The sequence below is a fragment of the Periplaneta americana genome, chromosome 16, assembly GCF_040183065.1.
Source record: "Periplaneta americana isolate PAMFEO1 chromosome 16, P.americana_PAMFEO1_priV1, whole genome shotgun sequence".
NCBI classification, from domain to species: Eukaryota; Metazoa; Arthropoda; class Insecta; order Blattodea; family Blattidae; genus Periplaneta; species Periplaneta americana.
Genome location: NC_091132.1, coordinates 155,047,807 through 155,074,507, shown reverse-complemented (window position 1 = coordinate 155,074,507; position 26,701 = coordinate 155,047,807). Strand labels below are relative to the sequence as shown.

Here is a 26,701-nt window from a genome sequence, read left to right as displayed (position 1 = left end):
TAATGTAGTTAAATTACACGCTAAAATGAAGAACATACCTGGTTGTTTTCAAATTCTACGTAAAATAGAAAATAAAACACATTTTACAAGTCCTTAATGCTATTTTCAAGAAAGCCCTCTCCATTGCGACCAGGGAGTGTGGATTGAACACTCTGCATATAGTAATATTCACGTTAGACTAAAAAAGAAAGTAATATCCATGAAGAATATCCCGCAATGTCTTTACAAGATGTCTCGTACAGTCAGGGACATATATTCATTAAAATTTATTGTCAAATCAACAAGTTTAAATATGAATTATGTCCACCTAGATTAAAGAAATTGCACACTGTGCGAAGTCTAGTTCGCGAGTTATAGACTAAATGTTATGACTTCTAACACAGTCTTTGTTAATCCTTCAACATAAAGAAGAAAATAGGAAAATGTACTATACAACTGGAATGCACATTTCACTGTGCTGAGTACGATAATAAAATAAGTGTGCTTTACAAAGAATTCCGGTAAAAAGTACGTAGCTATCTATCACGAGTCAGTATGGCAGCGTTTCTTACATTCAACATAGAAATTGGTCGCAGTTTTTAGGCTTGAGTCACTGTTAGTATATCACTTACGGGCAAATCAGTACGTATTGTAAACAATTTGATCATGAAATTTGAGACTTCAGCCTAAAATTGGGAAGAGGACAAGGCAGCGACATCTTATATAATGTATATTTGTTTATAAAGTTCTTTCATCAAAGAAATTGAGTAAAAGTCGAATTCTCAAGGGGTCAAATACTTCCAGCTGAAACTAGCATTATGAAAAATATTCAGACAGTGTAAAGTGTGTCTGTATATATAGAGAGAGTGAGAGAGAGAGAGCGAGAGACAGAGAGAGAAGTGTAGGTTTATGAAGAATAATGTGCTGCAACAGAAAATGACAAAGAGTGCGACAAAAATATGAACCATTTTTAAAGAGATATCTTACAGCGAAGACTTCTCTATTGATATGGTGAGATGAAGTACCCAATCATTGAAAAACTAGTTATATTATGAAATAATATATATACATATATATATATATATATAATGGATCTGTATTACCTACGTACTAATTGTCAGAGGTAGTGGGATATAAATATATATTCGCCTGGAAACAAAAGTTATTGTTGCCGCTGAAATATATTCTTTTGGGATTGACATTATAGACTCGTCTAATTTTCTGTCTCAATCAGAAGTAGGACAACAAATGTCAATCAAGAAAAAATACCCAACACTTAAGAAAAACATGTCTCCATTTTCTTCCAAGAAAAGTTCTGGAGTTAATTGTAGGCAATCTTTGTTCAGCTAAAACTAAATTTGAAAGCAAAAGAAAAGAGTACTCCATTGAGAATAAAACACGAGAAACTCTACCAACCGGATATCATGATTGATTGAAGCAAAGGAATGAACAATATCATCCCATAGAAATATATGTAGGCGTGGGCATCAAGATCGCTTTTGATGTTTTCCAACATTTTTAAAAGCGCCCGGTATATAAAATTAACACAATTATAATACGCGCCAATAGACATTCCACCTCCTCCTGATATAATAAACAACGTAATTCAGCATACACCATCTCTGACCGCGTAGTATCTTTACTGTTTAGTCGTACTGATGACTCCTGTCGTCTGGAGTTAACCTCAGTCCTTGTTCTGGTATGGTACTCAAAGTTTTCCCCTCAAGCAATGTCTTTCACCGCAAACCCAGCATTCTTCAGTATTCCTTTTTCCCCTCCTTCTTCGTAGTCTCCGCATACGATCGATATACCTTAATGACTATCATCTGATATCTTCTTTTGACACGAAATCTTTTCCCGTTCACTATTGCTTCCAGTGCATCTTTCAGTAGGGAGTTTCTTCTCAGTCAGTGACCTAGACAATTCCTTTTTCTCTTCCTGGTGCGTTTCAAGATTATTCGTTCTTAAACCATTATTTCTAGCATAGCTTCTTCTCCATAGCCACATTTCCAATGCTTCTAGTCGCTCCTTTTCAGTCCCTCTTAACGTTCATATTTCTGTCACGTACAATGTCACACTCCACAATGTTCTCTTCTATAGTTATTCTTCCAGAGGTCCGCAGAAGATGCTCCTTTTTCTATTAGAAGCTTCCTTTGCCATTGCTATGCGCCTTTTGAGATCATTGCTATGCTCCTTTTGAGCTCCTGGCAGCAGCTCATGTTATAACTTTTTGCAAATCCCTAAAATAGGTAGGCCTAAGTATATTACTCTGTGAACTACTGCGTTAAGTTGTTGATATTGTTTTCATTGAAACAGTATGTAATAATGGTCACGATAGCAACATGTAGGCCTATCGTATTCAACATTAAAAAGTGATATGATGTGTAATAATAAAATCAGATTGAGTACAGGTGTCCAATTAAAACCTGTAATGCCAAAGTAGTGACCGAGACTTGCGTTTTGAAGATAGGCCTAACTGCAGTTTTAAACATGCACAATTTTCAACATTTGGATGAGAGAAATATCCAAAAGCACCAGGAGAATAGTGTCTGCAAGAGGAAAGACTGTAGTTCCGGGCCGATGAAAATGATGAAGGCTTTAACCCTCGGTCTATACCTGGGGTCTTTTGTGGCCCACTCCTTTATTTTTTACAAATGCATATGTAAGATGTTGACATAACTCTCCCATGTTCCAGATATGCTATTTGTGAACATTTGGCTACAATTATGTTACATTGTCATGATCCTAGTATAAGCGGTATAACATTTTTTTTTTCATTTTTATCACATGGGGTCAGAAAAGACCCCAGGTATAGAGTACGCTATACTAATTTTTTATTATGAATTTATTACTTGGTCTCGTTCTTGGTGTATTTTATGACAACAATGGGACAAATACAGATCAAATATTGATATTTCTTGAACTGGGATGCACTGTTGTGAGATATTTGAAAATTTTTAGTTAACTGTTTTCAGTTTGCAGTAGATTTCTGATGAAGTAATAATAATTTATAATATTGATTTTCAAAAAGTTTATAGACTTAATCATGCTCTAAAAGACGCAGACTACAGTGATAGTGAATGTGACAATGATTTAATATTCGAAAGCGACGGCGGTGTTGCGGAAGTAGATGTGACAGGAAGATATTCAATTTGAAGACGAAATAGATATTGATTCTATTGATGCAGATGATAACGTCAATGTATTAGTGACACATTTACTTAATCAAGAAATGGACAACTGAACTATGCTACTCAGCCATCACCACAGCGTAAGCAACCTTCTAGAAATATAGTGGGCCAAACAGCTAATATTCCTCAGTATGTTAGGTTATAGCCTACTTGCAAATTAGTAGGATTGTTTCTCTCTTTTTATAACTGATCACATGTTGAATAGAATATCAATGCATACTAACAATCGTGATGAAGTTGTGAAAGATAAATACATTTCCCTTCAGCACTGGAGTAAGCCGGATTCAACAAACCTACAGGCTTTCTTCGGTCTTCTCATAACAGCAGGGGTGCACACAGCAAGGGGGAAACCACTTGATGAATTTTGGTCCAAAGAATAAGGTTTGCCTATTTTCCGAGTTACAATGAGTTATTCGCGATTTTCAAGTATTTTGATGTGTCTCCGTATCGAAGACAAACTGACAAGGAAAGAAAGGAAAGCTGCATGAGGGTCAAAAGCAGAAGTCATACGTGCAGTTTCTGAAATGTTTGTTGATGGGTGTATGTCGTCTTATATTCCTGAACCGTACACTACAGTAGATGAACACCTGTATATATTCAGAGACGATGTCCAATCAAAGTTTACATATCTTCCAAGCCAGAGAAACATGGGATAAAGGTATGGGCTGCCGTGGATCGTGAGACAAACTTTTTGATAAATGCACAAATTTATACAGGAAAGTCTGCAGAGGAAAGAGAGCTAAGTCAAGGAAAAGGTATTGTAAATGATATTGTGGATTATGTGAGAGGAAGTAGAAGGAATGTTACTATTGACAATTTGTTCACAAGTTTTGAATTAGGATAAGAATTGCTACAGAAGAACCTAACACTAGTGGGAACACTTCGAGCCAATCGAAAAGAGATCCCTAAAGATGTAAAGTAAAGTAAAGCAAAGTAAATCCATGACGCTTCAGCCCATGAAGGCCCAAGATCGACCAGCGGACTGCTGGCCTCAGGTCCACATGCCGAAGCACAGGTGGACGATCATCCAACCAGAATGGACATATCGTGTGGTTAGTACAATGATCCCCCCAGCCGTTACAGCTGGTTTGCGAAACCGGATTTTCGCTACCTATCGTAGATCCCCAAGTGCATCACAATGCTGCGTGGGCACCGGTTCCATGCACTGGCCGAAATTTCATGATAAAATTTCTTCCACCATGGCGAATGGAACCAGCGCGCATTCCGTAACGCGAGTCCTAGGCAGGATGCCTTAGACAATGATGCCACGGCGCGGAACATGTTACAAATGTATGAATACAAAAACATCCTGTATAATGACATTCTAATATGAGATAATTTATAGTGTAGTAATTATTAGTCATTGTATTTTATTATTATTAGACTTATGACATTCTAAAGTGTTATTAACAACAACAAAACAACAGTGCAATGCGTTTGCGAGAATTATGTCCTGTTAAATTTTCATTAACACTTTTTAACAGTAAGAAAACAACTTTAATAAAAATGTACTCCCATAAAATCTTTAATAAATACCAAAATACATAAATTATCCAATAATTATCCTTACAACTTCCTATTTTCAAGTTAGTTGAAAGAAATCTATCCGGGGTCAAAAAGACCCCAGGTATAGAGTACGTTTTTTCGAAGCAGATATAGACCGAGGGTTAATAAGCACGATAATCATTGGTGAAATGGAACATAGTGATTTAGGTGAAGTACAAGAAGCAATGTATAGGAACCATCGAAATAACAGCATTTATTGCACTGATATCAAATGTACCTCAATACAGGGGTCCACTAATCGATTTTAGGTAATAATAATTATTCCATAGACACCTCAAATGAATTTTTATTTGTCCCACCCATCAGTTGATCCATTCTAAAACGTATTCAGTTAGAAACCTATTTCAAATTTTAGTGAAATTTCAAGAGACCAAAATTCAATGAACTTGTACGAAGTAGAGATTCATGATGTGCGAGTAATGAATACCTTAACAATTCTGAAATTGTGGATTTTCCCGCCTTGTAAACCTGAAAAAGAGCTGTTTTATTTACTTAAGATATTTTTTCCATAGTAGCCTATATTCAAATTATGGCACAACATTTTTAAACACACCTGCAGCTCTTGCAGAGCAAATCCTACACTTTAGAAAATTAGGAAAGAGAGCGTCGATCTATTATGATCACCGGTGCTTTTAATATCTAAACTGGCGCTTTCAGTACATTAAATCTTTCGCTTGTTGTATGGTAAAAGCGCATCCGAAGAACTCCAATTATTGGTAGTTATAGCTGTTCAAAGAAAACCACACGAATTACAAGAAAATAACTATAGGCCTAAATGTCCGGCGTATAATGTTCGATTTGAGCGATGGACGACGGTTGAAACGAAAAGAAATTACTGCATTGTTTCCGCGTGCCTGGCACGTGTTCCAGAAGTTACTTAAAACAAACGTAGATCATCCACAGTAATAACATAATGGTACGTTTAAAATAGTGTGGCTGTGGAAAGATAATAGTAAGGAAGGCTGAAATATTGAAAGGAAATCTATTCAACAAGTGAACGGTTCAGTTTAAATTGTACGGAATTTGTTGTCCGGAACCGAACACAGTACAGATTTAATTTCCTGAAATGTCTGTTTGGAGCCTTAAATAATTCCCCTTTTCGTTTCTAGAGTCATATCTGATACTGTGAAATATTCTCAACTAAAGATGAAAGTAATTGAGAAATACTTTTCTGACAAAAGATTTGAACCCTTTTATAGAGCCGACTACATCATTGCATGTAACTTCGCTCAAAAGAATATCTTAGCGTCATAGACAATATGATAAGTTGCTATATTATGTTCTGTGTTGCAGTTGGTTGGAGCATGGTATGCTTTCTATACTATGCCACAGCATTCCTTTAACCGTTACTCCTGCTATAACGCTTCGTACACCCCGACGTCCAAAAACAAGCTTTCTGTAAGGAACATCTACTATGACAAGAGGTAAGGCTGCCAAATGTCTATTCAAATCCCAACTGTGATTGGAAAGATTTCCATTTTAGTTATCAGTTCCTTAATTACTTTGTTTCACGTTATATTTTCTTTATAACGCAGTCTATCTTTCACTTGATTGTATTATCTAATTTAAAATATGTTAATATTTTTCGTCCATTCTAAGCTGTCGTTGAATTCTTACGATGAATTTTGTAGTTGGAAGCGTCATTCAATGAAAAACTGCTACAATATTTCACACTTTTCAAGAAAATCACTTGTCTCTACTGCGCTGAACATTCAAAACATCTGGCTGGTAATATGGTAGAGTAAAATGAGCAAATATATAAAATAGATATTTTTCCATCCCTATTGTAGTAGGTACGATATTATAATCTCCCTTTTAGGGGAACGAGTTAATTTTCCTTATAAGTACTCGTTGTTGTGTAGGGGCGCTGTGACCCTCTAGGTCTATAACGGGAACAGAAAATCATGAGGCTCAAGGATCCGTAGTGGGTCAATAGTGACTGCTAAAAATAGAATTCACTTGCACATTTAATAATACCTTCAACTTACAGAATATATATAAAAATCTTAAATTATATACAACACTTCAAGATTAAACACACTGCAATACACGCACTAAAAACCAAATTACAGTTAACATTAACTAGTATAAAATAGACTTCACATAGACTCTTACAAAGTTCCAAAGGAGTGGCCTAGTAAAACTACGAAAGGGGCATAACTGAATACCAATCCAAAAACCGACTAACAATATACGCCCTGAAACCCACCCTAAATGAATAGGAAGAGAAGTAATAAAAGGTAACTCGCCCAATACATAAGACAGAATAAAATACCCAGACGAACCTTGTAATACGAAGAATGACTGGAGAGTAAATGCCTATTAGCTCCAGAATGCACCACTAAACGGAACAAATGGGGTCGCTCACTCAGCTCCCAATAGAACGAAAATGGGCGCGCCAGCTGATTACGTGGATCCTGCGCTTAGCAGAAAAAAAGTTGAATAACACGTAGCCTATTACGGCACAAACCGTGACAATGATGATAATCGGCGATGCTGGCAGATGATGGATAGTCCTGATGCGACAGAAGAAAGGACTCTGCTGTGTCCAGACGTTCTCCAGTAATAAAACTGGATAGGACGCCAGTCCCCAGCGATACAAGGGCAATCTCCAAGACCGCGCGTACTACGGGAAGAATATAGATGACCGATACAAATGATCACCAGCGAAGGAAATTTCTTTTTGGCTAGTAGAAATTACGACGGAGATGTGGAACATCAACCCACATATGAAGGCAGAAAAATCTCACGAAGCGTAGCAGAGTACAACACCAAATACGCATTCACATAGATCGCTCCGCCTAATAGACGCCAGCCAAAAAGTCAAATCCTGACAGCACCCATCGATAACACGACGACTCGTAACGTGAGCGCAATGGCAGCCCACTTCCCAACCAAGATCCTCTCGTCGTGGCGTCACCCAAGAGCGTCTCCAGAATAGCGTTCCTGGTCTCCCAAGTCTCTCCAACCGACTGCCCGTCGTCTCCGAGTCAATCCACACAACTGTGAACAACCAGGAAGTCCAACCGTTAGAATATGAATGCCTCAGTGGGACGGCAGATCCCAAAGGAAGAATAACGAACTCATCTGATTGGCAAGAAACAGATCAACTAGCGCACCCTATACCTAATACATTAATAAAAAAATAGCAATATAACAATGCACTCTAACAGCATATAAAGAAACTAAAGAAGCAAATGTAAGAGCATGTGAAGTACTGAAACGTCGGAAAAATATATGGGAAAGGAAAAATACATATCGTGGTGCGCAGCACCACAGTTGAAGATGGGAAGTGAGTTTTTTCATTACCTGCCAAGAGATAACAAATAATGGAGATTCTTTCAAACAGAAAAAAAAAATACAACATTTTGGAAACATATATCGAGGTGTATAGTAATTGTAAAATTATTAACATTACTATGAAAGTTGGATAATTTTTGTCTGTCCTTTCCATTTTAACAGTTCAAGCGTTTTCCTCGATGTTATTTCACTAATCCAAAGCCACCATCTCTTGCGACGTAGGTACTGGAAAATTCAGCTTTAACATCGTCGTAAGGAATATTTTTGGCCACTTCATTTATCTTTCTTTAGCAACCGGCAACGTCAATTATCAAGGACTTCCACTGTCCCATTAGGCCTCTTCAGGACCTAAACAGGAAACCCTCTATTGTCGAAAAAAGACACATAGCCGAAGAAAACGTTTTGGCTTAGAGCCGTAATTTTTTCTTTCAAAACAACCTTCTCTTTGAGTTATCTTGATGTATGAATTTCTCCTCTCTGAAAATAGTTGACTTCAACATCGAATACTCACATGACAGAGTCGCCTGCATATGAATTTTTCCATGAAGTAAGCCAATAACGACGTTCCAGAAATACTTCTATGGTGTTCTTCATGTGTTAACATTACTTAAATATTTTCTAGTACAAGCAATGGCTTTTCCGAAAGTGACTAATAATAAATAGTATGTAATTTTAAATTTTGTCTATCAGAGATAAATAAATGTATTCCTATTAAATATGTTAATAATAATAATAATAATAATAATAATAATAATAATATTATTATTATTATTATTATTATTATTATTATATTAAGTATCAGTTCCTCGTCTTAATTGATAAAGATAGCTTATATTTAAGTAAAAAACTGGCGAATATGCTACAAAAGACTGATTGTATAATTGTAAAATTGAGACACTCTTCAACACAAGTAGGCTAGAACGAAACTTCTGGAGACTCTACAATACAAAAAATACCCACACATTCTAGACGTGATATTAAAGTATGGCATGAGTAGTTTATGGAAATGGTGGCATTATGTAAACATCAAGTTCAGGAATACCCAGTGTATCTCGAGCTCAATTTGCAGTAGTACGAGATTTCCAACACAATCCCACAATTTCGTATTCGTCGTGCATCACAAGAGTTGTTAATTCCACAATCAACCGTCCAGAAAGTCCTTCCGAAGCATCTTGCACTCGAAAGTGTAAATTCTGCAAGAATTGCAGAAGGAGGAAACAGAAAAAGGAAAATTAATTTTCCCATGGATCATGAACACAATACAGTAGATGGGACAACAATTTCTTACATAAATACGAAACGACATTTCTTGAGCCTCCCAATCAGTCATGTTTAACTACACTAGATTGTTAAATAAAGGACAAGTTCTATAGAACGCCCATTAAGAAACTTCCAGTCTTACAATAAAAGACTCATCAACAATCGCATAAGGTAGGCCTATACTCCAAAATTATTGGAGGCACATATGGAAATTGTTTCAGTAAACTTCCAACATATTTCATTTTCATAAAGTAGTAGTAGTAGTAGTAGTAGTAGTAGTAGTAGTAGTAGTAGTAGTAGTAGTAGTAGTAGTAGTAGTAGTAGTAGTAGTAGTAGTAGTAGGGTTTAAAAAGGGCGCGTCAGCTACCATGGCTATTTGCACCCTTATCTAAAATTCTTAATATAACAAAGACATACCTAATATAATAATGAGTGTTAAAAGAACTAAAAAGCGTTGTCACGGTAAAACGAGGCACACAAATGCAGTATACATAAGGAGATTTCTACAGAATCATAAAAGTGTGCAATTCTACGTCCCTAGGTGGTATTAAAAACGAACAAATAAAACAATAAAACTAAGACCACCAGAGATAAATTGTGTATCATATTTTAAAAATAAAATTTAATAAAATATTCGGATGTATAAAGTCTGAAATGTCAACAATGTAAAATCAAATATAAAACAACAAATGTAACCTCCGGATGTAAAGGGTCCGGAGGATAAGTAAAACGGGTCAATTAAAAACTATATCACCTTATCCAAATCTGTATTCGATAAAAATCTCAGAACTGCATTTGTACAATTAAAATCATTTCCAAGAGTGTCACGTACTGTCGGCCGAATTCCATATTGCCGGCGGATCCGGTCATATTTTGTGCAATGCAATAAAAAATGTTCCACCGTAAGTGGAACGCGGCACGTATCACACTCCGGCTGAGGTTCGCCACGTAGGAGATGGCCATGTCTCAGATGAAAATGGCCAATCCTCACCGGGTGAGTAAGACCTCCTCGTGTCGTGACGCTCTTGTGGACGAATCCCAAACTCGAACAGTATTCTTTATATTTCGTAATTTGTTTCTCTCTAGTGCAGACCATTCGCCTTCCCATTGCCACCATATTTTATATTTCAAGTAGTTTCGAATGTCCTGCCGCCTCTCTCATTCTTATAAAAAAACACAATAAAATATAATCTTTGGTATCAAAGTTATTGCTTTTTAATTATCTTACATTAATTTATTTCGGACTACACGATGTACATTAAATAAATGGGCAATAAGAGGAATAAGAAAGTTAAGAATGTATTTTAATTACCTAAGAAGCTGCACAATTACATATCGTGAAAGAGTGGATACAAGTTTATTTTCTTTTCTTGTATAATATGCAATTTCTCTCTCAACAGAAATCAAAACATATCGGCACCAGTAATAGACTACAATTCAGAAGTAACCGTGAAGAAGAACGCTCTGGAATGGAAAGGTGAAAGAGGTAAGTTGTTATTTATTATTTTCCTAAATGTGGAGAGAACCAATGTGTGCTTCACACTTCTCCGTATGACTGTTGTGGTGTACCTTCCACTTAGGGATATATTTCCATGCTCATTGTCACAAATTTTAGGCTAATGATTCACATCTATTTACGAGTTCAAAATAAATATGCAACTGTTGGTCATACGTCTGAAATTTATCATGTATCTATTTACAATCATTGATTCATTCACCAGATTCCTTTCTTAATTATTTGTAGGTCGATAAATGTTTTAGATACAAAAGGAACTTATATCTATTGACCTATTATATTATACATTGGAACATTCAATTTTTAAAAGTGACAAGATATATTGAAAACAAATTGTAACTAGAAATACAATATACTTTGTAGTATGCAGCAAAACATCAGATCTACAGTAATAAGTGTACATTGAACTAAGTAATTGTTCAAGCCTAATACTGTATTGACAGAAAATGAGTTAGTAAACATTTATATGATAACTCGTACTACACACAATAAAAGGGAAGAAAACGTTTTTTGGTTTAATTGCAATAATTATTAATCTTAATAATAATATCATTACTGAGTTTATAAAACGTAATAAAACCAATATTACACCTGAAGTATGTTAGTGACTTACTGGAAAGGAACAAAAATATTTCCCGGTGCCGGAGAGAAATTTTCTCCGTTCCACTCATCTTTCATCAATAAGATGACGCAGAATATCTGCACGGACATATCATATGTACTTCGGTACATCATAATAATATATGATATGCGAAAAATAATCACTTAGTGATATAATACGGCGCTTATTCCGTCGGATCCCGGCCACTCAGTCACTCATAACGAGTGCACCTCTGCACAAGTGTGGACCTCGTCCCACTGTCATACATCTATGAAGCAGTGCATGAGGGTAGGCCACTAGCGGGAACCCAAGAGGTGGAACTTAAACTGTACGTAACTGTACAGTGCATATAACTGTACAGTTTACTGGGCATATTACTATGGAGTCCCGGCCACCAAGTCACACAACTGAATGCACTCCTTGTATAATGGCAGTTGACTTAATATGAAAATGTCAATATATATGCTCAACTTGGAGTCAGGCCATAAAGGGAAAAAACACTGTAGGAGAGGGGTTCGATCCGGTGCTATGGATTGGACTTCGGCGTAGCTCAATGGTGAGAGCGCTTGGTACATAGAACCAAGGACCCGCGTTCGTTCCCCAGCGCCGGAGCGACTTTTTCTCCTTTAATATTAATATTAATTAAACGGAGAGAATTCGATCCGACATCGGGATGGGAATCTTGGTGTTGCTTAGTGGATAGAGCATCAGCACGTAGTGCTGAAAACTCGGGTTTAAATCTGGGTGCCGGAGAGAATTTTTCTCCGTTCCACTCAACTTTCATCATATGATGACGCAGAATATCTGCACGGAAAAATCATAATATGTACTTCGGTACATCATAATAATATATGATATGCGAAAAATAATCACTTAGTGATTTAAGACGGCGTTTATTCCGTAGGATTCCGGTCACTTAGTCACTAATAACGAGTGCACCTCTGCACATGTGTGTGGACACTGTACCACTGTCATACATCTATGACCGGTCGAGTAGGATTCCTGTAAGTTGGTGACCGGGAGATGCAATGGTGGCTCTCGTGCTCTTCTTTCCGACCATTTATCGATTTTACCATCACCCAGTCCTTTTCGTTCTATCGTCTTTTTCATGACTACCTTTCCCACTGCCATCATTCTATGCGGAAAGCCCACCTTATCATCACAGCCATTTTCACCTTCCCATCCCCGCTGTTAGTTTTTTTCCACGACCGTCTACATGACGGAATTTGTTAGGAATGCTTGGTGAGGCACATACTTCTTCCTCTTCTAGATATTTATTTTCATTCTAAGGTTAAGGCTCATAGGCTTATAACTCCCGTCTCACAAGCGGGTATATTTCCTATCTCCGTGGTCCTGTCATCGGTTTCCAGCGCGAAATCCGAATTGTGTAACCCGTCAGGGCGTCCAGCAACGAAGCAATAGTGGACCCTTCATACTGCTCCTATATGCAACTTTAGGTGCAGAGCCTTTATCAGATGTCACGTACACTCACGTAGAACCCCAATGGGGGCCTGGGGGGGTTAAGACGTCCCGGTGACCGACTCGCTGTGGCGGATATATCGCTCCGACGAGTTACCGCTGACTTATGGGTGTCGCAGTCTAATCACCCAGAAATCCCCCGGGAGCGGGATACTCCTGGACTATTGAGTGTAGAGTGGAGGCCACGGGTGGTTATTCCCGTGGTAGGTGTATAAAACTGCGAAACGCTCTGGTGTAAGACTTGTCATTAGGTGTGTAATGTCCAGTTTGAAGGGGTAACTTGAGTGATGTGGGATGCTTAGGATCAGGCTGTTGGGGTGGTGTCCTCATAGCTCGCACAAACCGCGAAGAATTTTTTGGTGTGTATTTCTCTCGTCTGCCCGGTGGCCCAAGGTTCTCCAGGGAGGCCAGTTTAAATGCCCTCGCGCTCTTCTCCCCCTCCCTCAGAAAAGAAACATAAATAACATAAGGCAGGAATAGACACGACTGGTGATCATGTGACGAAAATTTCAATGGAGCTGGACCCTGAGAAAGTTACTGTTAAAGTGCCGCCTTCAAAGTTTATTAGTATCACCTTGGACGGAACAGAAAAGACTATGAAAAACATCAGTCCAAATGACGTGAGATAGCGCCCTCGACGGGCTCGTTGGTAAAGTCTAAATGAAACTCGACTACGCAACGGTAGTTTCCTCATGGAGACTACATCTCCAAAACAGAGTGAGACGCTATGGAATGCGAAGTTGCTAGGGTCTTACCCTATTAAAGTCGAACGGCACTCCTCTCTGATCACCACGCGGGGATTAGTGTATACGGATTCTCAGGATGGTATGTCTGATGAAGAGATCCAACTAGAACTGGCGGAGAACTCCGTGTTCAAGGCTTACCGTTTATTACGTAGGCGGGATGGACAAACTGTTCCCCTGAGCACTGTCCTTTTGACCTTCGAAAAGCCTGCCCTACTAGAATACACCCTTGACTGATACGAGCGTGTCCCAGTTCGTGCGTATGTCCCGAACCCAATGCGGTGCTTTAGGTGCAAACGTTTCGGACATTCGCAAAAACGTTGCACTAACAACATCATATGTGCAAAGTGCGGCGGTGTTGACCTTGGTGATTCCCAATGTGTCGGCGCCGAGCACTGTGTGCATTGTTCTGGGGACCAGGCAGCTAATTAAAAAAAATGCCCGAAGTATATGGTAGAGAACGATATTCAAGAGCTCCAAGTCCGGAAAAATATTACGTTTTTCGAGGCGCGTAAGCGTATTTAAATGAACAGAAAAAGGCGAAGGAAAAGTTCTATGCCTCAGTATTAAAAAAGCAAACGAGGGAATTGTCGCTTCCACGCAAAAGCCAACTTTGTAAATATACCTGTGGAGATCGCTTCCCAGACGAATTTGGACACTGTCACTCATACTGCTGAGTGAGACGAAACCTGTGAACTTGAAATCGGGCCTTACTTTCCAAAAAAGCTCACTACCGAGGCAACAGACAAAGACTCAAAGTATGGTAGGATGCCGCGACGTCGCACTCTTTGTTCGGGTGACGGGTCGAGATCACGCTCTCGAACCCGTTACCCATCAAGATCACGACAAGCTATGCGATGAACTGCCAGTGAGTCACAACGGTCGACATCTAAGCAGTCGAAAACAAACGCACCAAATCATAGAAATGATAAGAGAAGAAACCCTGTGGAGCCACCAACATTATTTAACACCTTGAGATGACTGTTATTGTACAGTGGAATGTGAACAATGTACGCAACAGATATACAGAACCACAACAATTGATCTATCATGACAATCTTCTATATTATGTCTCCAAGAGAGACATCTCTGGCCCGAAAACTCCCTGAGTATCTCGGGATACTACGTCCACCGGTACGATCACCTTGCCGGTATTCGTGCCAATGGAGGTTGCCCCTCCTACTAAACCAAAGCTTCTTTTCCTCTGTTGTCAACATTAACAGTCCACATCAATGAATAGCCGCTACAGTAATTTTACCTAACACACTGTTTTCAATAGTCTCTGTTTACATGCCCCCAGACACACCTGTGTACTGTGGTACATGAAATTGAACATATTGTCTCACATGTACCTGCTCCATATCTCTTAGTGAGGGATTTCAATGCATTCCTCCAGTCTAGGGGCTCAAGTTACGATGATGACAAAGGAAATAAAATAGCAGATGTACGTAGCCGTCTAAATCTCGTTACCCTGAATTCAGGGGAAGCAACACACCTTTCCTTGGCTTACGGTACATTCTCCATGACAGATATCTCCATTTCTAGCCCAGTTTTTTCCACGCATTTCGAATGGTATGTGATTCACGACCAAAATGGTAGTGACCACTACCCCTATCACAATGCGTATGTCCGCTTTACGGTCTGCAAAATCTCACTCTTCGAACTGGGTTATTAATCAGGCGGACTGGGTCGGATTTTCGGAGTTCATATCATTCGACAATTATCTATCCCCCGATCATCCCACAGGCCAAAACGCTTCCCATTCCCCTGGTAGACGGATGCCTGCAGAGAAGCAATCAGAGACTGGAAACGTACCGTACGCCAATTTGAGCGCCATCCGACCCTAGAAAATTTTGACCAGTTTAAACGTCTTCGAGCCAAAGCTCGTCGCACTGTACGCGATACTAATAAGACGTACTGGACAAACTACATCAATTCATTCAAAAAGAATGTCCCACCTAACATCGTATGGGACAATGTCCATCGGATAATGGGAAATTCTTGTTCTGTAATTACGGGCCTCCCGAAACAAAGGCATATCGACCACCAGTCCAAAAGACATTTCTGAAATATTTGCTACCACTACTCCACAAATAAGCAGCTCAAGGAAGTAAGACCCGGAATTTCTGAAAATCAAAGATGCTGCAGAAAAACGAATCCTAAATTATAAATCTGATAACACTCAAGACTGCAATGTACCGCTCATATCCGAGGAGCTGGAGACGGCACTACACACATCCCCTGACACCTCCCATGGCCCTGACAACATCCAAAACAACATGCTTCGCCATCTTCCGACAGCTTTAAAATCCTTTATTCTTTCAGTATGTAACAGAATCTGGACTGAGTGGGGGTATTTCCATCTTCTTGGCGTTCCGTCATTGTAATCCCAGTCCAGAAACCGGGAAAGGATCTTTCTCTACCTGGCAGTTATGGGGAAATTTGTCTCACCAGCTACGTATGTAAGATTATGGAAAAGATGATAAGTAAACGCCTAATGTGGGTACTCGAATCGGAAAACGGATTATCTAATATCCAATGCGGTTTTCGGCTGGAGACAGCCATTAGAGATGCTTTCCTCAAGAAGGGCCATTTTGTGGCGGCCTTCCTTTATCTAAAAAAGGCTTATTATACCACATGGCGGTATGGCATTCTGCAAACTCTGCATGATTGGGGTCTTCGTGGCAGTCTACCAACGTTTATTGCGAAGTTCATGGTAGACCGTTATTTCCGAGTTCGAGTAGGCACCACACCTTCTAACAAACATCTTCAAGAAAACGGCGTTCCGCAGGTTTCTGTATTAACTTTTCTTCTTTTCTGCTTTGCCATCAATGGAATTGCCCCCTATGTATGTTGATGATTTCAGTTTTTATTACAGCCCCCGACAGCTTTCATCCATCGGTCGACAGTTGCAACTGGTCATCAACATGCAATCCGAATGGGCTGTTCGCAATGGCTTTAAATTCCTCATTCAAAAGACGCAGTGTGTGTGCACTTCTACACAACCGTGGACTCCGTCCCCAACCTGAAGTGCGTCTTAAAGAAGTGGAGCTGCAATATACAGACACTGCGACATTTTTGGGCCTTATCTTTGATTATAAATTAAAAGTGAGAGGCGCACATACGTAATTTGAGAAAACGTTGCGAAAGACAGACATGAAATATATTACGGCCTTTGACAGGGGTTCGCTAGGGTGCACACCGCATAGACCTTTTACGTCTTTTTCGTTCTCTTATCCGGTCAAAGTGGGATTATGTCTGTTTTTTCTACGGCTCTTCAAACAAATCGAAGTTATGTCTCTCAGACACTATCCATCATCATGGAATACGACTCGCTACAATGGGCCTTCCGAACGAGTTGGATAGAGTGCCAAATTGCGAAGCTGGGGAACCGTCACTGTATCGGGACGTAATGTCTTGTTGTGCTCGTATGCTGTTAAGTTCCGCTCATAGCCCAAGCACAATTCTTACGACGCCTTTTACCATCTGTCGCTTTACTGCCGATACAGTGAAAATCCACGGAGACTTCGTTCAGCAGGTGTGCGGTTTCTTGAACTGCTCTCCGAGCTCGACATCCGCTTGCCAACAGTTCGCACACTGGAGGATACGACCACTCCACCGTTGATTATTCGACGTCACATGTTTGATGTAAGTCTCAGTCGAAGTTTTAAGAATTTTAAACCAGCTTTTGTTGACAAACTTCGTTTTAGTGAACTTTTATCACAGTTGCAAAATTATTCATTAGTTTTTACTGACGGATGCCGAGTGAATGTTTGCTTTGTTTGTTCCTTTGTAGCAAATGTACAGATATTCAAATATAAAAATTGCCAGTACGCTAGTGTTTTTACCGAAGAACTATATGTTTTTATAGAGCTTAATCGTTTTCAATTAGACAACCCCGGAGCAGATTCCTTATCTGTTCCGAATCTTTAGGCGCCCATCACTTCCAGCAGCGTTTGAATACTGATGATCCGCTTGTGTTGAGAACCCAGGATCTTTTCCACACTCTCCTAAACTCTGATTATGAGACTGGAGTAGTGTGGACCCCGGGCGTGATGTCATCCCTGGCAACGAGGCAGCGGATGCTGCAGCTAGGGACGGTGGTATGAATGGGTCTGAGGTTTATTGACGTGAGAGATGGCAAGATATTCAAAATTACATGAAACATATAATATGTAGGCAATGGGAACGAGAATGGTCTGCACAAGATGGAAACAAGTCACGAAGAATAAAGAATTTGCGATTCGTCTACAAGAGGGTCACGACACGAAGAAGTTTTACTCACCCTGTTGAGGATGGGCCACTGTCATCTGACACATGTCCATTTCTTACGTGGCGAGCCTCAGACGGAGTGTGAAACATGCTATGTTCCACTTTCAGTGGAACATTTTTTTATTGCAATGTAGAATATATGACCGTGTCCGTCGGCAATATAGAATTCAGCCGACTCTACATGACACTCTTGGAAATGATTTTAATTGTACAAATGCAGTTCTGAGATTTTTATCGAATACAGAACTTGGCAGGGTGATTTAGTTTCATTAATAACCCGTTTTCACTTACTCTCCGAACTTTTTACAACCGGAGGTTATATTCATTCTTTTATAAAGGTTTAACACATTTGACATTTGGACTTTTTACATCGAGCATTTTAGAAATGCGCAATATAATTCATTTCTGGTGGTATATGTTTTTATTAATTTATTATTTCCTAAGTTCTGTGATCTGCTCAATATTATTTTTTTATGCGTTATTCTGTTAAAACTGCATTTGTTCGCCTCGTTTTAACCGTGGTAACGCTTTTAATCCTTTTAAGCATTCAGATTATTGTATTGGGTTTCTGCTTTGTGAATAATTTTAAATAAGGGCGCGAAATAGCCATAGTAGCTGACGCGACCTTCTTAAACCACACTAAATGACTAACTCATAAATGAGTAGGTACTCACATGTTTTTATTCTCACTAACAAGAGTATTTACGAAATGAATTCAGTGTATGCTATATACTCATGTTTATTCTTAACACCCGTTGTCTTTATCGTGGTTCTCGTTGCCATTATAATAGTTCTTATTGTCTTCCTTGCCACTTTTGTCATAGTCCTTATTAGGTATTTGCTGTCTTTGCCATTGTCCTTATCGTGGTCTTGGTCCTTATCATGGTTTTTATCGTAATCTTTATCGTGGCCCATGTCGTGGTTCCTATCGTGATCATTTTCGTGGTGGTTGTCGTGGTTCATGTAGGGATCTTTGTAGTGATTCGTGGTCCTATAGTTATTCATGCCAATCTCATAGTTCTTACCGAAATCCTGTTCCTTATGATAATTATTGTGGCGCAATATCGTGGTCCCTTTCATGATCATTCTCGTGGTGCTCGTCGTGGCCCATGTCATGATCCTCATCGTGGTCCTTGTCTTTGACCTTATTGTTGTACTTATGATCTCTATCACATTTCTGCTTGTGATCATTGTCGTGGTCTTATAGTGACCTCTATCAAAGTGCTTTCCATGACCCATATAGTTATCCTTATCGTGGTCCTTGTCTTTGCTTTGTCCTAATCGTGGTCCTTTTTATACATGACGCATTCCTTATAGCGATCCTTTCGTGATTCTTTCGTTGTCCTTACATGGTTTTATCTTCATTATTGTCATAGTTCTTTCGTGGGCCTTGACGTGATCCTTATCGTGGTACATATCATTCTTCATGTCTAGGTCCTCATCGTGGTCGTTGTCGTGGTGTTTATGATGGTCCATATCGTGATCCTTCTCTTTATCGAAGCTGTTATAGCGGTCCTTTTTGTTTTGTCTATGGTCCTTATCATAATACTTGTTGCCGTTGTAAGATTCTATATCGATCCACTTGTTGCCCTCGTCATGGTCTTTATGGTGGTATTTCTGGTTTTTGTCGTGATTCTTGTTAAATTTCTAAGTCCTTATCTTGGCCCATGTCGTGGTTCCTACAGTGAAAATTATTTTGTTTGTCTTTGTCCATGTCGCCATTCTTATCGTGATCTTTGTCGTGGTGTTAATTGTGGTCTATATCTGTGGTCCTTACCGTGGCCCATGTCGCAGTCCTTATCATCGTCCTTGTCATGGTGCTTGTCGCGGTTCACGCCGTGATCCCTATCCTGGCCCTTGTAATTCTTATTGTGGTCCATGTTGTGATCCTTATCGTCGTCCTTGTCCTGAACTTTAACGTGGTCCTTGATGTGATCCTTATCGTGATCCATATTGAGGTCCTTATTCTTATTTTGAAACTTCTCGTGTTTCATGTCATGATTCTTATCGTGCTTCTAGTCGTGTTCCATGTTGTAATCTTTATCGTTTTCCTTGCCGTGGTTCATGTCGTGATCCTTATTGTGGTTCTTGTTGTTCATATCTTTGTCCTTTTCGTGGTCCTTGGGAAGGTCGTTGATATTTTTGTCATGTTCCTTATCGTTGTTCTTGTAGTCTTTCTAATAGTCTTTTCTGTGGTCCTGGTACTCATCGTAATTCTTATCGTGACCCATGTCGTGTTAAGCTTATTTATCGTAATACTTGTCGTAGTGTTTGTCGTGTTTCATGTCGTGGTATATTATCATACTCCTTATCTTCGTCCTTATCGTGATCCTTAATGTCTTTCTCATAATTATTTCGTGGTTCTGATCTTTGTAATCTTTATCGTGGTCCATGTTATAGTATTTATCATAATCCTTGTGGTGTTATTGTGTTTCTTGTAATATGCTATTGTGGATCTGATCTTTGTCCTTGTCGTGGTCCTTACAATGTTCCTTGCTGTTTCTTTCGTGGGTATACATTAATTGTCATTTCAAAATTAATATTGTCCTCGCTCTTTGGCGAATGTTTCACAGTACATTTCAAACTTTTATGAAAGGTAAACGATCAAGGACGTAAAAAGAGATCTACACCAAGAACAGACAGACAATTGTTAACATTTTGCAGTGGTGTATACTTTGGAGTAGGCTGAAAATATGACTACGCGTGCACGACCAGATGTCTTCCTGGCTACGTCGATATCGCGTGAACCGCGCTGTACAACTTTAACTTTCGACGACCAAGAGTTGTCTCATTCCTTTTCTGGGAACTGTATATGCTGGTCAATGTCTGATATATTTTCATTTACTCAATCACAGTGATTAATAATGATATGTTTTCTGAAGTCTTTCAACTGCTGTTCTATACTTTCCGAGGGATCTCGAATCAGGCCAGCAACAGTATTTCCTAATTATACAATTATTGCAATCTATTTATCTCATTTGGCGACGGTCTCAGTTATGCATTCCTTAATAAAAGGCCCTCCATAATTGGGCAACATAATTTATCAATTTGCAGGTTATTCCGTAGCTGAACTGTAACTTGCTTCTATTATCTACAACTAAGGTGTCTGCTGATATTTAGTCAATCTGTAAATACTAATTAATTTAATTAACTCTAACCACAGTAGAAATATATGTCTATCCTATATTACGTTCTCATTTAGTAAATCATAAAGTTTTGTATACTTAAATTGTTTGCCAACTCTTCTAATTATTTCATTCGACCAGCCATAAAAATACTTATATTTATTTAAATAATGCATTTCGTGGTGCTGTTTAACATTAATTATCTTAATTATCATATCAAATACATTGTTTCTCCTTCCTGTATAAGAAATGAAAACCCTTCTGAACTGAAACATAATATAATTCTCTTATTTGTTTCCATTATTATGATGTGCTGTACTGCCTGTATTATATTGTGCTGTACAACCCTCGCGAAACAAATTTATAATAATACATTTTGAACGTGAATCTTCTCCAATTCAACTGGAAATTTACAATAAATGCTGTACAGAGTTCAGATTTGAAACAAGAAATGTGTATTCTTCTCAGAGACTTGAAAACTTGTGACAGTGGAAATGGTATTAATATTATATTCGCATTATATTCTTATGTATCGTGGTATCCTGCTATTGTATTGGCACGCCTCATTATTAAATAAAATATAAGAAATGGAGCATCTTTAGTTTATTTAAAAATTATAAATAATTTAAATGATTGATGCTATGGAAAGAATATCTAAGAAATGAAAAATAGAAGGGAATGATGCGTTCGTTTTTAATTATAGATAATTTGAATTTGTTCTGCGATTGTAGCTACGATATGACCTGCAATCTGGCAACAAATAAGACAATGAAGCGATGTACTTTCCTGTGTTGTAGCTGAGTGGGACACCGACTACTACGTGTTCGCCACGGACTACGATAACTTCATCGTGCTAGGAGGATGCCCTGCGGAGTATAGTCCATTTCGTAAGTACTAGCTTTGCAGAAGAATAGCTTGTTCTGTCACTTCAGGTTTTCACAATTGTTTGTCTTTCCACAGCCGTGTACTGGGTGGCGTTTCGTAAGGAAAATGTGCATTCTAAGGACCAGCAAGCTGCAGAAGATGCTCTTCAGAAATACAATCTGTCCCTCCGACACTTCGCCAAGACTTGCTAAAAATATATATGCCTATTCATAGACAATAAATCCTAATTTCACCTGCAAATTTTACAAGCTGTTAGGGAAAATGTCAGAATATTTGAAATGATGAGACTCATGGACGACAACGCCTTGTTACTACACCGTGTCCCAAAATCATTGCTCCAATGTTACAGTATTCAGCTAGAGTTAATTAAATTAATTATCATTACAGCAACGCAATAGCTGCAATTGACACGCAATCTTTCGAAGTTTTGTTTGTTATCTTGCAAGTCTTCTATATGTGAACCTTTGGTCACATGGTACACATCTATACGATATTCCAACTCCTGCCACATTTTGGTAGCGTCTCACCAATTAACGCCAACGACCCAGCTGTGATACGAAGCTGTAGCTCATTAGGTTATTGGCAAAGGATGAAATGTAAGCATTGTCCGTTACGTATCCCTAAAGGAAAATATGTCACGGGTTAGGTCACAAGTCATATGTGTACGCAAGCCACCTCATCGACAGTGCAACGTTCAATGCAACTAAGGAAGTTGCTCATTGAAATGCGCACATGACTTTGGAAATGAGGTGGTGCACCATCTTCCTGAAAAATAAAATCCTCTTTGTCTTCCTACAGTCGAAACAAAACAATGAACTCAGAAATTCAGGACAGAAAAATCTGCCTGAATTTTCGATAGAGCCATTTTCTAACAGTTAGCCTACCTATTACAAAAATAGCTATTGCATGCAGATATTGTAGCCGTACACTTAATAAATAAGAACATAGCTTCTGTGTAGTCACACGAACTGTGTTTCTATATCTTAGAGTCTATATAGTTTCCGAAATTAATAATATTTCACATTAAAATCGGAGCAATCATTTTGGAGCACGTTACATATAACGAGTTACATTATTGGATTACTTAAATGCCACTAACGAAAGATTGTTTCATTACAGGGCATTTAATTATAACAAAATTTACAATAACTAAGTAAAAAGTTGACCACTAGCAGGTACGAAACATCATAGAACAATATAATTCCAACGTTGTGGACTAATTGGGGCTAGCAATTGTCCGGATATGCAGAAATTCTAATAGTTCTGCTAGAATGGAAACCAGTCTAACAACATGTAACTGTACTGTGGAAAAGCAGTAATTACATTAGTATCAAAAGAATAATATAGTATTCTGCATTTTAAGAAAAAAGGGATACAATCATTTAGATAGAAACTTTTTTTTAAATACTTACAATGATACATTAAAAGGAACTACCGAACAGCTCCATAACGCAGCAATAACTGGGCCGTGAATTGTAACTCACGCTGTTCTGACAGGAAGTAGAGGGAGACGCCAGATATTTTGCTGTGTGGCTAGCACCGCACGAAACAACCAGAAAAGATTGAATACGTTCTGCAATATATTGCTCAGTCTTTGGAGTAAATAAAAGTATTTTCTATCACTGAATAAACTATTTCTAAATTTCTTGACAATAGATTCGGGTAATTGGAGTTGTATAATAATACTTATTGAACTGACGTATATGCTCTATATTCTGTAGAGGCGTGCACACTATTTCTTAGCCTACGATAAACCATGAACATTTCTTTCTCGAATCCGATGATTGTCGTGAAAAAATTACTGGTATTTCATAAAATAATTTCTACCTGTTTTTTCATTATTACCAATTACGAGGTTATAAAGCTTCGGTGTCAGCGAGGTGGCTTCCGGTGAAGTAAGTCCGGGATAAACTAAGGAATTACTGTCAGATACCTTATAGTTGGGAAACCGCGGACAAAAACTAGCTTGGTAATCAATAGAGACAGATTTTCACACCCATATCTGAGAGCACTCTAGTGACTACACCTGAGTTACGCCCTTGATCAGAAAGAAAATTAGGTGAGCTTAATGTTCATCACCACTCATCCGAGTCGAAACATTTCTCCAAATGATTTATAACATCAAAGGCGGGGTATGCTTGTTCTCCGTCGCTTTGAAATTAATTATTTAAATTTGCTGAATGCTAGGCTAGAACGTTTCCATGAGAGTTCTGACACGTCTCCGTTGTCTGGACTGAATTGTGCAACCTCCTTTGTCACATATTCTTGCATAATACTCGTAGCGATAATTATTTAAATGAAATGCATATTTGGTTCTGAATAGGATGTTTTCTCACTTTAAATGTGGAAATGTATATTTCAATTACATTTGCTGCTTTATCTCAATATATTAAGGCACTGTCCCATTAAACATTTGTAATATTTGTCGTGATATGGTATATGGTGTGTAAGCTTAAATTGATATGAGCAATAGCTTAACGATGCTCAGAGTATAACCAATTGAAGTACATTAATGATTTTTGACTCACGTTAGTCCCACAATACACATTTTTAAGTCTCATTTAAGAAGGGTATTACCGGTATGTGCGCTATTACATTGATGTGATCAACGTCGCTGTTAAGAATGCACCCAATTAAAATATTAGAATTTCACTGACATACTTCAGTTGTGTAACATACTGGTATAAAGTCTTATTTAATAAAGAAACTAAATGCACTTTCACTGTGTTATGTACAATGCCGATGCCAATAATGTATCCCAATAAAATATATGAAAATCAAATGACTTATTTTATTTCCATAATGTTATACATATTGTTTTATTTCAAAACTGTATTAAACGAACTGTCACATTAACATGACCTATGTCCATGATGAGAAAGGAGCCAATTAAAATATTAAACTATTATTTCAGTCGCCTTATGTATTTATTGAATTTTGTTTGAAAATAATACTAAATATACTTTTACGTAGTAGTCAACTTCCCACTCTCATCAATAACATATTTATGTGAATAAGGATTATCTGCTTACGCAGATACTAAAACAAAATACAGAACCCATTTCGTCGCAGAGTCACATATTTGATTCAAGTTATCACAAGTTCAACCACACATTGTAGCCAAATTACGTAAACTAGCAAAGCAACCTCATACCATTATTAGAATCTGCTTTTACGGTCCAATGTGGCAGTTTTGGTTTTGCAACTAAAAAAATGATTGAGTACCAGATCTATGGAGATACATACAATACTTACAATGAGTTCATTTTTTAAATAAATACGTTCATACTTTGCTTTTTAAGTTTTGTAAATGCACGCAGAGATGTTAAAGTATAAAATGAAATATTTTGAATCAAAGGAAACATGTTGAACATATTTATAATTTTTTCCTTTATCAATAGAAAGGTCATCTGGGTGTCAATGAACATCAGTCCTCCAAGATCAAATTTTTTTTCTCAAACATTCTCCATACCATAAAATTTTTGGAGTCACTAATTCATGTACTCGAAATTTTATTAAATATCAATTGTTGCAACTTGATAACTTTATACATGTGTGTGTGCGTTCATGTGTGCGTGCTTGTGTGTTTTTGATTGATGGATTGATGGTGTTTAAAGGGCGCCTCAGCGTCTATGGCTATTTGCGCCCATGAGCAAGAGTCAGTACAACAACTCATTTTTAAAAACTGCTAGACGTAAAAGCGGCATCAATGAAAATCTCGGTGTTAAAACCGGAAGGTACAAAAAATATACATATATATCACCAGGAAGTCGGTTACTAAATCCGTCATCAGATGTAAAAAGTCTGGTGACCAGAGATATTAATACATCAAATGTAATCGAATATAAAAGTCCGAGTACAGGGCATATAAAATGTAAATAGTGGGTCCGCTAGATGTAAAGAGGCTAAGGGTCGATAAAAATTAAATGACGTTGTCAAGACCTGTATTGGATAAAAACTTTAAAACTGCGTTCACACGATTAAAATCTTTTGCAAGAGCGTCACGCCTATCGCATGTTGACGTCGAGAACGGTCGTATTTCCTACAGTGCAATAGCACATGTTCCACAGCAACTGGAACATGGCACACGTCACACACCGGAGGAGGTTCACCATTTAAAAGATTGCCATGTGTAAAACGGCAGTGGCAAATCCTCAACCGCGTAACTAAAACTTCTTCGCGTCATGACGCTCTTTTAGACGAATCCCATTCCCGAACAATTTCCTTTATCTTTCGTAATTAATTCCCTTGTTGTGCAGACCATTCTTCCTCCCACTGCCGCCAAATTAAATGTTTCAAAGTGTTGAAGACGTCTCGCCACCTCTCACGATAATACATTCAGCGCTGCGTCCTTGGCTGCAGCATCTACCTCCTCATTTTCTGGAATCCCAACATGGCCCGGGATCCACACTACTCCGACTTTGGAACCCGTCGACAGGAGTGAGTGGAAAAGAGCCTGGGTTCGTAGAATAAGAGGATCGTCAGTGTAGAAGCACTGTAGAGACTGAATGGCGCTTAAAGAATCGGAGCAGATAGGATATCTGCCCCGACGATCCCTGGTTAAAACAACAATGCCCGGTAGATAGCATATAACTCCGCACTAAAAACACTGGTATATGACGTCACCTTAAACTTGTACATTTGACCGTTTGCGATAAAGAAGAAACCTACACAATCATTAACACGGGATCCGTCAGTAAAAATTAGGCTAAAATCTGGGAATTGTAATAGCAATTCATTAAAACGTTGTCGATAGATAAAAGAGGGTGTAAAGGATTTAAAAC

General features: G+C 38.4%; 1 protein-coding gene across 1 annotated transcript in view; it reads left to right on the top strand.

Moving 5' to 3' along the window:
- Nucleotides 1–24,699, top strand: part of LOC138691493 (allergen Bla g 4-like) — a 31,417-nt gene extending 6,718 nt beyond the window's left edge. The window contains exons 3-6 of the mRNA XM_069813467.1: nt 6,030–6,160; nt 10,697–10,782; nt 21,830–21,919; nt 21,993–24,699. Of these exons, the coding sequence (XP_069669568.1) occupies nt 6,030–6,160; nt 10,697–10,782; nt 21,830–21,919; nt 21,993–22,108 (423 nt within the window). The 3' untranslated portion in view covers nt 22,109–24,699. The remainder of the gene's footprint in view (nt 1–6,029; nt 6,161–10,696; nt 10,783–21,829; nt 21,920–21,992) is intronic.
- The last annotated feature ends 2,002 nt before the right edge of the window (nt 24,700–26,701 follow it).